This window comes from Orbicella franksi, chromosome 5 (assembly GCF_964199315.1).
Source record: "Orbicella franksi chromosome 5, jaOrbFran1.1, whole genome shotgun sequence".
Taxonomy (NCBI): domain Eukaryota; kingdom Metazoa; phylum Cnidaria; class Anthozoa; order Scleractinia; family Merulinidae; genus Orbicella; species Orbicella franksi.
In genome coordinates, this window is record NC_138149.1 from 11205405 (window position 1) to 11222399 (window position 16995).

Consider the following 16995-nt stretch of genomic DNA (forward strand, 5'->3'; position numbering starts at 1 on the left):
GATACATATAGAAGGAGCACATAGAGCCCTCTCCGAGACTAGCCATGATCCTTAGAACTAGTATCGCAGACTGATATGCCTCTTTCAAATTGCCTCATGGGCTCATACAAAAGATAAAAACATACAAGAGTGAAATATACTAGGATACAGGCCTCTTTATATGATAAGAGTGATTGAAACAAAGAATTATCGCAGCAGGCGCATTAACGTAGCGCTATATTACATAATACAATAATACAAGCAGAAGCTAAGGCCAAGCTCCAAGTTGACAGACGGCTTTGGTATTCGTCTTCGTCTTTCGTATTCGTATTCACTGTGGTAGCGACTCCAACTCACGGATCAGCCTTCACGGCCACAACAGACGCTGTCCCCTAATGTGACACCCAAAGACACCACTCCATGGTCCTTCGGATTCACTAATGCACTCTCTGTGGAAGCTGAATAAATGCTATGTCAAATTATGGTCTTCAATAATTGACAACATTTTGTCAATTCATTGGTTAACAGCCACATTTGTCAGTGATACGCTAAATCAACCAGAATCGGTGATACAAGGTATTTTCTTTACAGTTCTTTTCACGTTTTGTCGAATTTCGCGATATCGCCAGCAGTAAAGAAGAGGATTTAACGACGAATTGAGCAGAATGAAAAAGACTGACACGTGATTAGCCACCATAAAGGACAATTTAGATTTGTCAGTTATCAGCAAGATTGTAGTACACGAGTTTGGAACATAACAAGCAATGACAAGAACATAAACAAACATTGAGTTCATCGCTGATTTCTTGGCTCTGAACACCTCCATTGCTTGATCATTGTACAGCTGACATTGGGTTAGTATTTGGTTCTGATGATGTCTGACAACTCTGTAGATGTGAACATATACCACGGTTGTCACGAAAAGTCCATAAAATTCGATGACCGCAACCACCGTGAGATTATGCGGTTCAGGAATTGAAAGGAATATAGAGGCAGCGATGGCACTTGTTAGCCACAAACACGTTAGGGTAATGTTAACACGCTTTGAAGTGACGAGTTCTTGATACCGCAAATGGAGAGAGATGGCGAGGAATCTATCAACAGCAATTGCAGTCACGGTTAAGTACGATGCTGTAACTAGAAATAATATAAAGAAAAGATAAATAGTCAAAAATGTGGGACAGAAGATGTCAAAGTTGTAGTTTCCACTCGCTACCATCCGTAAAATCACCGCGATGTTCGCACCAAGGACCAACTGCGGAATCAGTGCTACAGCAAGATCAGAAACAGCTAGGCTCAGAAACAAGCTCTTCAAAGTAGCGGATATGGATGACGCTTTCCACAGTGCTCGAATAACAAGGAGATTTCCAAGAGTTGCCCCGACAGAAAATGTTAAATTTAAAATACTAGAGACTAACATTAATGTTCCGTTAAAATGTGCAAGTGTTATATATTCCTTCAATTTAAGATTGCAGAGCTGAACAACCATGATTCGGATGATTTCAAATTGTCGTCGTAAGCGAGTTTAGTTCAGGCTATTAGCTAAGATCTTCAATTGGCGGGGAAAGTAAATTTTACCAGTAATCTATTCCATTTTCGTCATACCCATTAACCACCTGCCAATGACCGAGTCATTAATAAGTTGTTGCATAGATAAGCTGTTTATCATATATTGATCACGTTGGTTTGACTATTTTTTTCAAATTTATTATTTAACACTTCTTTTCCTGGGAGATCATATTTTTTTTGAAAATAGTGGTAGACAATTTATCAGTTGTTATCTTCACTTTTTTCGTCTCCTTCATTATCTGCTCCTGCTCAAGTGAATTAAGTTTTCCATTGCAGTTTCCTCCCCTGACATGCTCGATCTTCTCCTTGCGTTGTCTTGTTTTATACCCGTCCAATATTTAAGTGGCTAACAACCATAATTATCCCAAAATCTTCATCTCCGGAAATCTGACTGATTCATAGTCTCTACAATGTTAGTAAGAGAAAATTTAAGAAATTTTTATCTATGAATATTCGAAAGGTTAGTTTCTTGAAAATAATCCCATTCAAGCTTATAGAGCGGAGCTGGATAGTTAGTCGTCAGTAAAAAAATATTAAAAGTAATCATTTTTTGTAGACTTCCTATTACATAGCATTTGATGTCGCCGTTTTGACTCCAATTAGTAAACCTTTCAACCAATGCTGAAACAAAATTTTACCGTTTGTCTTTTCTTTTTCACAGAAACCCAATTTGCGGTATCACTGAGACACGTCATTTCCAAATTAAACTGATTTCGATGCATGTTTGAACAGCCTGTTTTGGAGTATTTAAATTGACGGCTTGAAGATGTGAATGTGTTAATACTGAATGTGTTCTTACGCCAGCTAAACGTTTCACCATTAGATCATCGAAGAAAAAAGATGTGTTCAGTTTGAAAAGATTTTCGAATTTAAAATCGACGCATTTCTTGATCGTTATTTCACGTATTACGCCGCACAATGGAACCGAAACCTCGTAAGTTTTCATTTTTTTTTTCAACAGAGATAGAGAAATTTTTTTTCATTCGTGACACATTAACTCGGCATTAGTGGGGTCATTTTCACCTATCTCTTATTTTGTCTTTGGTAGGAAAATATATATGCAAATATCAGTGTCAAGATGGAACTTAAGTGAGAATATTCCTCCCACTTACGTGTGCGGAGTTTGGCAACCATGGTGAGCTTCATAACTCTACTTATGAGACCATTCTTAATTAGAGTGTTCACAGAGCATAGCCTGCGGCAAAGTGAACCAAAAGCACTATTAGAAGTTTGCACGCAGCGCTGAGCGAAACATTAACTTTACGGGCTTAAAACTAAAAAATAGACGAGTCATATATATTTTTCGTTTACTTAGTAGTGGGTTAAAATACAACTTTTTGAAGGAGAGGTTTCAGAGCCACCTCAAATTTTTGCAACTCTAAGGAAGCGCGAAATCTGCTCTAGCAATTAGCTTTTAAACATTGCAATCAGTTGAATCTTAACATGCTGATTTCAATTTGGTATTGAAAATGGGGGTTACCGGAGTCGTTTTTGAGTTATAAACCCTTAACTCTTACATCGTTGCTATGGTAACCTGACTGCAACTTGCACACTAATGATTGGGCATTTTGTCGAATGCCATTCTTGTGGGTATCAACTGAAAAAGAGTGGCAGTGTTATGTTATCAAAGTGGAAGTGCTGCATGAAACATTCTACGTTCAAGGCGACGCCAGTCAAAAACTAGGTGAATACAGATTCCTAAGATAATTATGATAAGGTGGTCAAGATGCACTGAGTACCTCAACTGGCCAAGACTAGGTGATCACTGCGTGGAAGCACGATATCCAAGGCTGACAGCCGGTCACTAAACTTGCCCAAAACAACTGCAAAATAAACATTTTTATATATTTTGTTTTGCCTAATTCAATTTTCCGCGTGAACTTTTCAAGTTTCGACCGAATTGCCCGTACATACTAATTCATAACATTGCCTCTTTAACAAAAAAGCCCTGTTTTTGTCGAAATAGAATACAGGAAAACCATGTTTGCAGATTTTATACCCTTTACTTTGGAGAAATGCATATATACTTCATTTACGGTATATTACAAGTCTAATGACGTTCTAGCGGTGATACAGAGCTAATCTATATATATATTTTAAACTACGATGACAATAGTACGTAGCAGGAACAACAAGAAGAATAAGAGCAGCCATACTACTGGGGCTGATCTAAATAAGATTAACAAGCCGGGCCAGCAGAGGGCTTGAAGACGAATCGGAATTTTTTCAATAATTTTGTCGCATTTCACTTTTGAAGATCAAAAGACTTTTTCGTATAACTGTTAGTTTGTAAGTAGGTGAGTTGTAAGCTGGCCAAAGCTTGCGGAAATATAGGCCACATGGATATCTCTATCGAACCTGGCTCTGACCGGGTATTATTATACGGAATTTTATATTTGTCTATATTTTGTATGGCCGCCTGTTCTGTTTTCATTTATTTATTTATTCATAATGGTAATTAAACTGAGTTGAGTGCAATTTGGTCTGAAATCATACGCGTGATTCTAAAATCGAACGAGCGCGCAGCGCGAGTTCGATTTCAAATCAAGTTAACAAATGGTAAACGCCATAGCGTGCACTATTGAGTTTTGGATGCACGCGGGAGGTTGTTAAGCACGAAAGAAGCCTAAGAGTCGCACGAGGCGATAGCCGAGTGCGACTCTAGCTTCTTGAGTGCTTAGCAAACCTCCCAAGTGCATCCATAACTCAATAGTGCACGCTATGGCGTTTACCATAAACAAGCGCGCGAAAATTCATTTATTACAACCGACTGCACACCAGTAACTGGATAAAGTTTCATCTTCAGACAACTGTGAAGACAGTTTCGCATTTCTGGCAGAAGGACGTCGGTCATTACTTTGAAAACAATGTCTGTCAAAAGATTTGCTTTGTAAACATTAGCACACACGTCTGCAGCGTACACCCATGGGCAAATAGTAGACGCTAAATTAACCAATCAGAGCGCGCGCTTTGCTTTAGTTATGTTATAATATGATTTCAGACCAAAATTGCACGACACGAAGTTTAATTGCCACTTTATTAGATTCATTTTGAAATGGCACAATTTTATCGCCTTAAATTTTAGATTTTTGGTGTATTGTTAGTCATAGTTCTAGTAGCCGGTTTCTCAAAAAAAAAAAAAAAAGAAAAAGCGGAACCGGAAACGCCTTTACGTCTCATTTAGTATGCAAAACGATGTCACGTGACGAAAACTCATCCGAGCATGACAAAGAAACAAGCAGTTTTGAAGTCCGAACGAAAATAGTCAAAATAGTCTACTTCAGATATAAAAGTTCAATTCTCGTCGCCTGAATCAATGATGGAAGGCCATTCTTTCTTCTGTGGTTGAGGCTGAGACTTTTCATTGTCTTTGGAGAAGGAATTTGAAGGTTCATCCTGCGTAATTCTGGGATGGATTTCTTTTGAGTTGTGAAACTCCCTCGAGTGCACGTCACGATGCCCAGTGGATGGTACGTTTTTTTTCTTTCATACCGTTTAATGGCATGATTTTAAGGGAGTTCAGCTCGTTATCATCTCCGTTTCTTTTTGTGACCTCAGCGAAGGATTCAATACTCAGGACTTTGTCAAGTTCTTGCGGTGCCATTTGTTTCAAGATATTTCCAAGATGGCGGGACTAGCACCAGCTTTGTAAGACGTTCATTCATTCACTGTTTTGTGGAGCGGGGCGTAATTTGACCATGTTTATTCACAGCGACAGAGTTGAGCTCTTTTGTTGCTTCGTTTGAAACTACCGGAAACCTGGAAAAATCTACCCTCTTGAGATGGCTCTGAATTTGTTGTTGTGTGGTTTTCGTTTGTTTATGTTTTACTGGACTCGGTATCATTTGGATCGTGAGCAGATGTTAAAGAAAAATCGCCAAAATATTCGTCAAAATGGACACTGAAAGTTGGAAACTTCCATTAAAGTAGGTCTTCATCCTTAAGAAGCTCATAATCGTCATTCAGAAACTGTAATTAATTAAATTCGGCGATTTTTTTTTGGAAAAAAAACCAACAATAACAAAGTTTTGGCAATAGTAGTTGCAAAATTCTCCACATTCCTGAAATTTTATTAATTACTTTAAACTAATCTTGAAATCTGATTGGTTGTTTTGTTTTACTGTTCCATTCTCATTAGCTGAGAAAAAGATGCGATTTAGAACAAAAAATAGTGCGATTCGTGAATAAATTGCATCAATGAGAGCCAATCAGATTGTAAGGATAACCAGTGATTTCAAAATGGATTTAATAAATTTATTTATTTATTTATTTATTTATTTATATACTTATTTTTTATCTAAGGCTGTATTGAAACGTTTTGTGGTTGATGTGTTCAAAAATGGGACACTATTCCAACCATTTGAAGAGCTTCGGCCTGAGAGACCGGGGCAGACTTGGAACTGAGGGTCGGCCGATTTTCCTAAAAATCCACCTACAAAGTTTTTATGCAGACTTATTTAAAATGCCGAAGTTTTAGCTCCATAGATCGTTTTCTGCCCGAGTTCTGAATATCAGCCACATGGAGGTCCTGTAATGTTAATGTTCGACAAATTTTGGACACTTTTCAACAACTCCCTCACAGAGTAAGAAAACATTTCAAACAAAACCGAAGTCGTTCACCCAAAGCCCAATGCTTAAGCGTTTATAGGCAGAGATATTGGCCCGCAAGAATATTTCTCTTGTCTGTACTGTAGGCCTCTTATAAGCAAATCAAGAGGAATCGGAAATGACCTATTTTTCAGGCCTATTATTTAGAATACCTAAATAATTCATCAAACATGTTTAGCATCCCTGTAAAGGTTATCCCCTAATGTAGTAATTTTAAGAAAAAAATACCAAGGTTGAGGCTTTTTGGCTTTGCAGAAACTTTCAGCCCACTTCCGGTAAAAGTCCTTGGAGGACGTCTACATAAAAATAATTCCCATCAAATTTCTATGACAAACTTTAGATCAACGGTCAGACATACCTACCATGGTAATGAACTGTCAGCTTTACTAGTAACAGTAATAATCTTATGAAAAGAGGCTCGGCATCTATCTTTTTTGCCATGGGGAGCTTCTCCAACGAAGTACGAGTTTTAGGATTAATGTAAGTGGCGTTGTTATAGATGTATGGCTGTTTTTATAAGCCATCAAACATTTTCGCTCGCGCGTGATTGGATTAAACGCGTTACGTGACTGAATATTACCCAGCTAAAACTGGGAAATATCCCAGTAATATTCCCCAATTTTCAAAACCGTGCGTGTTGCGAAAAATATTTGAAGGATAATAGACACAATAGCCTCCATTTTGCGAAAAAATATGCTCGGATATTTGTCCTTGGACATTATCTGTTCCTCAAAGCTCACAGTTTTCCTCGAGCTACATTCTCGGAAAACTGTTCGCTTCTCGGAACAGATGATGTCTAAGGATAATTAGTATCACCCAACTAGTGGACTAATGCAAATCCTGCATTTTGATTGGCTACGCTACTAGGGGACTACTAGTAATAGTCATCGAGTAGCGAAATTGGCGCCATCGAGCGTGACGCTTTCTTTCGTTTTATTCCCAAATAAATATTTCTTCAACTTACTTTTGCTAACTTTATTATTACCTTTTCTGTCCGACTAGTTGGATGATACTAAAACAATCAGACCCTTCGCCCTCAAGGGCCACGGGTCTAATTGTTAAATATCCGAGAATACTTTTGCGCCAAATAGAGGCAATGGTTTATATATAATCATGCCTTTATGACGATCGTCGCCTAATAAATTGCGCAATTTCTTGAGGCAGCCTAGCAAATATGAGATTATCCATCAACGGAGTTTTAGGCGAAGTTCAGACGCCGCACTTCACATGAGCCGAATCGAATGCAAATGAGAAAAATCCTTTGTTCTCCCTCAATAGCATTCGATTCGGTTCATGTCAATTACGGCGTCTGAACCGGACATAATCCATCCATCAGTAGCAATATCCTAAAGTAGCTAGACAAATGCTGCAGAAAATGAAGCTGATCCACGGGATGTTAATATATTACATTGAATCAACCATCTCTTACGTTGACGGGTTCAAACACTTTACGATGTATTTTTTGGTGCGTTTCGTTGAACTAGCCATCACGAGGGAAAACCGCAAGGAAAAGGAACACGTTGAGGATAAGAACGGTCGCCTTTGACATGGTGCGATTAGAGAAATCCTAACAATTCAACAAGCACATTCATGAATACCATTACATCGAATGAAACATTCCATATTTGCTCGGTGTCGTTCGGTGTCGTATCAAAGAATGAAGTACACCTTCCCTCGCGTTTGGGAGAAGTGGTGGCCTACTCTGGATCAAGCAGTCCAAGCTCGAGCCCTTCCCGAGGTCACTGTGTTGTGCTCTTGGGCAAGACACTTTACTCTCACAATGTTCTATCCATCCAGGTGTATAAATGGGTACCAACGACTTGTTTGGGCAACCTGACACAATACTGGAGAGCAGTAGCTGTCTTAGCATTATGTATAGGTAACCATACGGTTTCGAGTTCAATTTGGATTTAATTTGCATGATTCAGCTTTTTGAAAACCTCACAAGTGCAAATTAATTCCAAATTGAGCGAGAAAAACCGTATGATTACTTATTAGTAATATAAACATGAAAAACTTCGCGTGGAGGAAATGCCGGACGATCTTTCTTGAAGCCATTTTTTCTCGTGAGAGAAAACTTTTTTTAAAGTTTCCGCAAAAAATTTTCGTCATCATTTCACGTGATATCATTAGCTTAGAAAATTTCCTATTGTCTTTTAGCCAGTCATAATCCGGAATTATGATTGCAATTTGCTCTGGTATTACACTTTTTGCACTGTGTCACACTTGAACTGCACTGTTCTCAGCCAATCAGAATCGAGTAATTTTTTCATGTATATTATTAGACAAGTTAAACGATATAGCATGCGTGCCGTTAGCTAAGTGATGATTAAAAGTTCGTTGTAGTCTGTGTACCTTTTATAGATCCTTTCGAAGACCACAAATCTTACTTCATAGTTCTAAGTTAGAAACATATTCAGATATTTTTCGTTCCTACTTAGACACAATCCCGTTCCCAGAGTCTTTCTTCCCCTTGACCAGCGGTCGGAAAACGAGAACTCTGGGAGCAACCATTTTGAAATAACCGAATTCTGCCCATCCGGTTTCACTGCGCAGTCTGAATCTATTGCGCACGCCTGAAATGGTTGCTCCAAGAGCTCTTGTTTTCCGACCGCTGGTCAAGGGGAACGAAGACTCTGGAAACGAGATTGACTTGGACGGCTGCGTCTGTGGTTCGTTTTATCGTAAACATATTTTGCTTGTTTGATTTTTCAGAAACAGAAACTAATACCTTTTTGAATAGAACCTTAAAAAGCCTTTCAGAAAAAAAATACTAGTATAGCTACTTTGAAATTAAACATGCTCTATGTTTCGAGACTCATCTGAAAGCGCTGCATTTTTGTTACAATAAACGGAAATGAATGAATGAATAAATAAATAAATAAATAAATAAATACATAAATGAATAAACCAACAGACTGACAGACATGTTGTATGTTGAGATCGACTGCTTAAACGGTACTTGTTAAAATTACAAACTCAGGCGCATGTTTTATATCGTTTTGAGATTGACTTCTGAAAATCTATGTATCAAAAGACTATGTTTAAAGGGCAAAAATATCAATTTCGAAGGCAAGGAACTCAGTTAGTTTGTCCATTAACAATGCTGACACTTCATCGTTAACTGAATTGTTGTTGTCATGATTATCATAAGATTACACCTCATGATATATTTAACAAATAAAGAAGCCTGAGCCATGTATTACACGACGGGCATTTGAGAACGCAAGGGAAATGTAGAAAACACGAGCCGCAGGCGAGCGTTTGCTACATTTCTCGAGTGTTCTCAAATGTCCGGAGTGTTTTATCACAGTGTAATACACGACTTAGGTTTCTTCCTTTACTTTATGATGTAGATTTTACACGCGCAAAACAATAAAACAGGCTTTTTCTATGTTTTGTTCTCTGATAAAACATGGGTTTTTGGCCAGTCAGAGCGCGCGCAGGGTCCTATCTATATTATAAAAAACAATAAAAAGTACACGCTTGTGTGGGACTATTGTGACGGCATTTAGGGCAAGCAATTTTCTAAGTACTAGCCAAAATTGGTCCGGGAGTTTAGCAGTTTTGTAGTTGGACGCAATAACTGAAGAGCATTCTAGGAAAATTTGTTTTTGTTCTCAATATCACGTTCGCAGGTGCGCGGGTTTTATTGCGTATTTTTGTTATTTAAATTTGACATAAATAAGTAACTAATAATAGCAAAGACCTTGCGTAACCATGTATAGTGGGAAATAGATCAGGGCTATAACGGCTTACTGCAAATAATTGTGCTAAACCTGTTGTCGTTTTGGAAGGCATACACGTTTTAGGAGGCATATAACACCGGGGGAAGAGGTTGGTGGGTAGCTTAAATTAACAGAGAGGTATTTTCATGTCGGCCGAGTATTTTATAATCTTCCGGTATAAGTTTTCAGTTATAAAATATATGAGCAAAATTTAACGGCCCCTAGCCTTTTCTGTATTGACCTCGTAGCCCTCGAACAAACAAATTGTCAATACCAGGGACCGCGGGTATTCTAAAAGTATGACCTTCTCTCAGAGTGAAAAAATGAATACATTTTCTGAAAACGACCATTTTTCTTCGGAAACAAAATTTCGAGATCATATATATATATTGCTTGACATAAAAAGATTGCTTTAAAAACCAAATTTAAATTCGTTTAAAACAGTATCTCAGTTGCTTCAATAAAAAGAGATGTTCTTGGTTCAAGGGCGGCTGCATCCATCTGCATATTAATTTTAAAATTAAAAATGGTTTCTTTGTAGAAGTGCCAACATCACCTCACGTACTCCGGATAGAACGTAAAACTAGGCATTGACAGGGGAAACGAAATGTCAGCTTATACTGTAGACTGAAAGCAACACAGAGAGTAGAAGATTAAATACTGGTCCCAAGGGAAACAGCTTTGTTTTCCAAGAAACTCGAACCTTGTTTGTCGGTTCAGTTCTTTTCTAATTCTTACCTTAAAACACTTCAAGCTTGCCGGATACACTTCTGAAAAGGGTTATCGTGTATTGCTCTTTTGTGGCATTTCAAAGTACTCGCGACACTTGAGTAGCTTGGAGTGTCGCAAGGTAAATAATTTGAAACGTTTTCCCAAACCTTACTCAAATGGGTGCCCTTTCTGGTTGGCTGAGGTCACGTATTAGAGGCGAGAAGTATCAATCTTTTGTTAAATAAAGGTCTAAAATCACGTTTTGTTTTTGGCCAGGGGCCCTTTTCTCGAAGTTTTCGCCGGAAAGCCGTAGCAAAATCTCAAACCTTGCGATTGCAGAGCTGTTTTATTCACATATTCTTTATATAAACAGAGGTTCCATTCCCTACAAGAAGTTTCGGGCGTATACACCTCTCTGTCTTTAAATACCGATGCACTAAAAATGGCTTTTCGGGCCCAAAAAGTTTCCGGGGCTTTGGAGAAACAGGCCCCAGGTCTGAACTGGACGCTTTTCCCAAACGTTTACTCAAATGTATCGAGAACATACACGTAATAGACCATGCTCGTATTCTCGGTATTGAGCTAGCTTGCAATGGAGGCTCATGCCGAGGAATATCATTAAAAAGAGATGGAGTTCATTTGTATTTGAAAAGACCCCGCAATTTCCTCAGTTGCAAGCTAGTTCCAGTCCAATACTGAGAATACCAAATATGGTATATTTGTAGAGACAAGTCTTTTTAACAGATCTGAAAAAGAGAAAATTTTTTTTGGACGAGGTTTGAGTTTTTCTGATCGGAAATCATATATTTGTTCTGAAAAGGGGAGAGGGTTTCTGTTAAGAAATTCGCAGGATTGCAATTCGGCTCTTACGTACGTTCCACTTGCACCCTATATTTTTCATTTGCTTTATTAAGGGCCCATTAACCGATCTTTTCGAGCCGTTGCTAAGGAAAATTTATTCTCATATAACCTCATCATTTTTAGTTAGTTCAGAGTTATTTCATGGGTTTTAACTTTTTCACGATCAGTGACACTAGTCATGACGTCATCAGGCCACGCCCATGGTCATGTGACTAATACAGAAAATGCAAAGGCTCCCAGACAAATTACTTTATCGGGATTTTTTTCATTGATTTAATATTTTAATTTAAATCCTCATTACGCTATGCATCGATTTTGTTTCATTTCTAAAAGGTCAGATTTTGAAAGCATTTCAAAATATTGAAAAATTCGTAATTCTCTGAAAAAAGCATGATTTCGAAAAAGGAATGCATAGCTATGTTTCCAACATTGGCTTTAATCAAAATTCGTCGAAAAAGGCTGGATTTCATGAAAAACTGCGTTTCCTTTAGCATTTAAAGAAACCGGAAGTGCGCCCGATAGATATTGGAAGTTACCCTATCAGCGCGTGCGCAATTTACACTACCAGCGCACTTCGGTAAGATCATACAAAGCCACACGGAGTTAGTTTTTCTCTTTCTGTTGCTCTTGTTTATCTGTCTTTCCCTTATTTTGTCTTTGCTTGTACTTTTGTTTTGCTTTGTATTTTGTGAAACACAAAGAAAAACTTCTAAAATGTAAGCGAATGTGCAAGTTTTTGAGTTGTTATTAGTTTCCGCGCTCAGGCTGACGTAAGTAACCGGAAGTGAAATTTCACCTCCTTAGCAACGCGCGCGAGCGCGCGCATGAATCGGTTAATGGGCCCTTAATGTAATCGACAGAAGGAGTCGTGTATCTTTAATTATGTACCACAGTTCTTTCCATTAATTTACAAATGGAACTATATTTGATGACAGTTTTTTTGTAGGCGCCGTCCACACAACGAAAGAGAAATTTGAAAGCGCAACATCACCGACAATTTTGAATTGTGTTTGATGAAGAATCATTTGATTATCGTGACGTCACCGTTTTCTAAAAAGCTCAAAATGTTGAAAATATTTTTCCGTGGCTGATGTACACTAAAACACACAGCTGGCGTTTTCTAATTGCTCCGGTTGAAGAGTGTTCTCGAAAAGTTCCATTTTCGTTGAAATTTCTCCTGATTAATGTGGACGGTAGGCCTTACGGTAGAAATAAAGCTGCGTTTTCAAATTTTTCCGGCGTAATGTGGAAAAGGCCTTAGATACTAAATAAATAAATAAATAAATAAATAACCAACTTTATTTATCGAGGGTAACACAGAACAGTAATCACTGAAAGACCAGTGGCCCTCATATGAATATTTTCAGAATAAAAAGATGACATGTTAAAAATTAATGATGTAGAAAGATTCTCAAATATGCAACGATAATATAAAAAGCTAAGATACGAGACACACTAAAATATTAAAAAGCAAAGCATTGGATCAAGACTAACAATTAAAACAAGAAGTTGATAAACGAGCTACTGTTCAAAGTTCTGACAGATGCAAATTTAAATAATGGTCAGCAAAATTAAAAATTTATCATTAACCAACACACTCAAGGGAATGTATCGGAGCCAAAAGCCAAAAAGCCTCCTCTCATTTTTTTTCAACAGAACCAAGTTTTCTTAAACAAAGCAATAAATACAGCCATTGCGCTAGAGGCAAGCAGCAACTTATTGAGCCCAACAGCACTCGCGCCATTCGGATTCGTCTCGTACATTTCCACCATTGTTCCTTCAATTCGCATCTCGAGTTGCGAACAGTTCGTTCCGACCACAATCGAAGTATTATATCGAGCGCGACTTATCACCTCGAAATCCTGATCCTTAACATCTTCCAGAGAAACTGCATTGTTCATTCCAGAAAGATTCACAGTTTTTCCACTTTCCTTGTAATGAATCGTTGTGTTCAGTTCAGTGAGGTCGTCGTCAATTCCATCTCGCAGCGTTTGGTTTGTCGCTGAATTCCCCAGACACCGCTCTCCTTCCAAGTCCATTAGTTTCTCCTCCTTTTTGGAAAGCCTCACAGCTCTGTTCTTTGGAATGGAGACGTAATTACGATACATCGGGTATCCCTGTCGGTACACCGGTGCACTGCCAAGCACATACCTGTACACCAAGTAACCGGCGACAACTTTCTTCAACGTACTTGAACGCGAACCTATTTTAGTTTGGCGGACAATGACAGGTGAGCGGACTGTGTTGGGTTCGATGGGTGTGTATTTGGTGATCTTGGGCTTAGAGCTTGAGCCTTTCGAGCTGGACCTTGATCGACTGGATGAACCAGATGTCCTGGAAGTTGAGCGTCTTCTTGATCCTGATGAACTGGACCTCGAACGGCGTTTCGTGGCAGCTTCGGATAACTCTACCATCAAAAGAGCAATGGAAAATAAAAGTAGCGCTGTGGTGATTCGCATCGTATCTATGCCTGCTCCCTTTGATTCGGTGCTGTGTTGATAAATAACCGAAGTGAAAATTGTGTCAGATGCAACACATTTAGCTCACTTATATAGCCATCAATGAATAATAAATTTGACTCACTAGTCTGCACCTGTAAGCGACAAGACAGGATGCATTTTAAATGCGCTAAAATTGTTAAAACAATTTTTTTCCTCTGCCCAAAGTCCCAATTAAGTACCTTAAAACGCAGCGAGAATAGATATGATACGATAAAATAAGAACTTTATTAACGTGTCAAAGTTGCTAGCATACAATGTATACTAACTGGGGACACCTGACTACGATTAAAGAAATGTAAGTGTTTTAAAATATATATATAAAACAAACAGTGAGTCATGCAGTAAGATCAAGTGTTAGTTGTTACATAAAGAACAGTCTCTACAAGTACTGTCCAGCAGGCTAGTGAAATCAACCAATTTGATGCGCTTTTTCAAAGTGCGCGATGATTCAGAAGATCGAATAGATTTGTCGAGTTTGGACCAAATGACAGGGCCTAAATAAATCAGGCTATGTTTGCCATGAGCAACAGTCCGAAATCTGGGTATGGTGAAATCAGAATTTTTAAGGTAATATTGAGAATTGGTAACAACAAATAATCCCGCAATGTAAGGAGGCGCCAAACCATTTTTGACTTTATACATTATGGTTGCAATGGCTTGCAATCGCCGCGTATGAAGTGTTGGTAGTTTCGCTCTTTGCAAGAGTCCCTCATAAGTCGAGTTATTGTCACAATAAACAGCTCGTAGTGCTCGTTCCTGAATTCGTTCTAGTTTTCTGGCATCAGAAGAGCGACAAAAATGCCAGACAGTCTGACAGTACGTGAGATGACGTGGTATAGCAAATGTGTAAACTGTGTAAACTTCCCTTATTGGAATGGCAGAAAGATGGAAACAGGCTGTTGATAACAGGAACGTTGTCGGAGTCTTGTCCACTGATATGTCAAAGGCATTTGATTCGCTGAACGCTACCCTACTGATCAACAAACTGAGTGTATACGGTTTCTCTAACAACTCAATAGCCCTAATGCGATCATATTTCACAAATAGGAAAAACAGGTTAGGATCAGTCAAGAAACAACAAGTGATTGGTACGCTACCGCAAGAGGATGTCCCCAGGGATCGGCCTTCGGGCCTCTTCTTTGGAATGCTTTCCAAAGCGATCTACACATCTCCACTGATGAAAACAGGTTATTTATGTATGCAGATGACCACCAACTGTTTTCAGTGGCGAAGACAACTAACAGGACAGCAGATAAACCTCTGACTATCAAACTCAGTGCTTTTTTTAAAGGATGGAATGGCTGCAGTTCACAAAAAGTTCAAATTAATCGCTCATTTCGAATTCGAATTCATAAAAAGTTTGACATTAACTCCCACGATCTTGTAATTTTTGAATAAAGGCTGGTGACATTCAAAAGTACTTGATGAATTATAGTCAGCATGGTTTATTCCAATGGTAACTAGCTAAGTACTAGTTTCATTCCAAGTTTCATTCGACCGGTCACGGAAGCGTGCCTACAAAAAATCATTTTAGCAAAGAAAGCTACATCTTCAGATACGATACTGACTAGATATTTTTTGTCTTGACATACATGTAATCTAAGAATTTTGGGTAATAACCAACGACATTTCGATTGCGCTTCGGTGTTTATGAAGTTCAATATTCGAAATATAATCCGGTAGATCACAAATTTACCTTCTTGACACTAAAATTAATTGTTGAAATATCCACCCAATTTTCCCCACAAATAATATCACCAGAATCGGCTTAACCATTCGCTTCAAATTGTACTTTAAGTGCTTTCCTTCGTATCCGAGAGTTTTGGTGACCGGATAAATCCGGGCGAGTTAATTTGGCATAAATTTTACCTGTAATTTTTGATTTTAATAATTTTGACAGAAGACATATAATAGTATTAGACCTGATTGTAATTCGGGTTAGGTCATCACGATTAGCATTTTTGGAAAGCCAGACGCATAATAAAAAATTATTTAAAGTAAATAAAATTTCGGCATAAAAACCTGTAAGAATTTTTTTTCTGTTTAAATTCTTTTATGTTCCCATAGGAGAGAATTGCCATTGACCTGCTATAATGCTGGCCAAATAGATCAATCTAGTCGTATGGTTATCTGCTGCGGATCAACAACCCACAACGAGCGTTCCGTCAATTTATCTTGCACTATAATGGTCACGAAGTAACCAAAAATCAAGCTAAAGGCATATCTTAAGTCTGCATACGAGCCAAATCAATAGATCATATTCGTATTCTCGGTATTGGACTGGAATTAGCTTGCAACCGAGGCTAATGCGGGGAGTCTCTTCAAATGCAAATAGAAATTATCGCTTTTTAATGATATTCCCCCACAGGAGTCTGCACTGCAAGCTAGTTCCAGTCCAATACCGAGAATACAAACATCTCTAGTAAAATCCGCTTTCAGTAGTATGCAGCAACCCAGGATGATTTCTACTCCCCTGTGGATGGGTTGCTAGGCCTGGGTTACTCCTCAGCATTACATTTATCGGTACCCATTTATACGCTTGGATGGAGGGAGGCACTGTTAGAGTAAAGTGTTTTGCCCAAGAACACAACATAATGTCCCCTGCCAGGGTTCGAACCCCGACCGTTTGATCCAGAGGTGAGGACACCAACGACCAGGTTAGTGCGCTCTGTGTCAGAACTGTTATATCCAAGCACATTGCCCGGTTCCTTGGAAAATACGTTGACTGAGTTTTTTCACTTTCAAGGAATTTACGGCGTATAAGTCGAAATATTGAAGTGTTTGAAGAATTTCAATTTTTGCCAAGTACAGTCTTCGTTTGGAACCATCTCGGCCACGAAGTTAACATTTTAAGACAACTGTTTTAGTTGCGGGCAACTACAAAGCTTTTCTTATTTTTTCGAGCATCCAAATTTTCCAACTAGACAATCCGAATTAGCACACGCCGTCTGCACACACGCAAGAGATTGAGTTGAGTGATTACAACTGGAGTGAAAGTGCAGATGTAATTTTAATCTGTTTACCCTGTTAAGATTTGT

At 38.5% G+C, this 16995-nt stretch overlaps 3 protein-coding genes across 3 annotated transcripts in view; all 3 read right to left on the reverse strand.

The window, feature by feature from the left end:
* The window catches only part of LOC145488723 (putative gamma-butyrobetaine dioxygenase), a 156854-nt gene that overhangs the window by 34285 nt on the left and 105574 nt on the right, over positions 1 to 16995 (reverse strand). The gene's annotated exons all lie outside the window — the stretch shown is intronic.
* LOC145486760 (melanocortin receptor 4-like) lies at positions 433 to 1468 on the reverse strand. Its single transcript, XM_081465469.1, has one exon. It carries the CDS (start codon positions 1466 to 1468, stop codon positions 533 to 535), a length of 936 nt encoding a protein of 311 aa, XP_081321595.1. The 3' UTR covers positions 433 to 532.
* On the reverse strand, positions 12328 to 14013 carry LOC145488732 (uncharacterized). The gene has a single exon (XM_081467655.1). It carries the CDS (start codon positions 13913 to 13915, stop codon positions 13106 to 13108), a length of 810 nt encoding a protein of 269 aa, XP_081323781.1. The 5' UTR covers positions 13916 to 14013; the 3' UTR covers positions 12328 to 13105.

Excerpts from the sequence above, each read along its gene's own strand:
- LOC145486760 (XM_081465469.1), bottom strand. The coding sequence starts at position 1,468 with ATGGTTGTTCAGCTCTGCAATCTTAAATTGAAGGAATATATAACACTT.
- LOC145488732 (XM_081467655.1), bottom strand. The coding sequence starts at position 13,915 with ATGCGAATCACCACAGCGCTACTTTTATTTTCCATTGCTCTTTTGATG.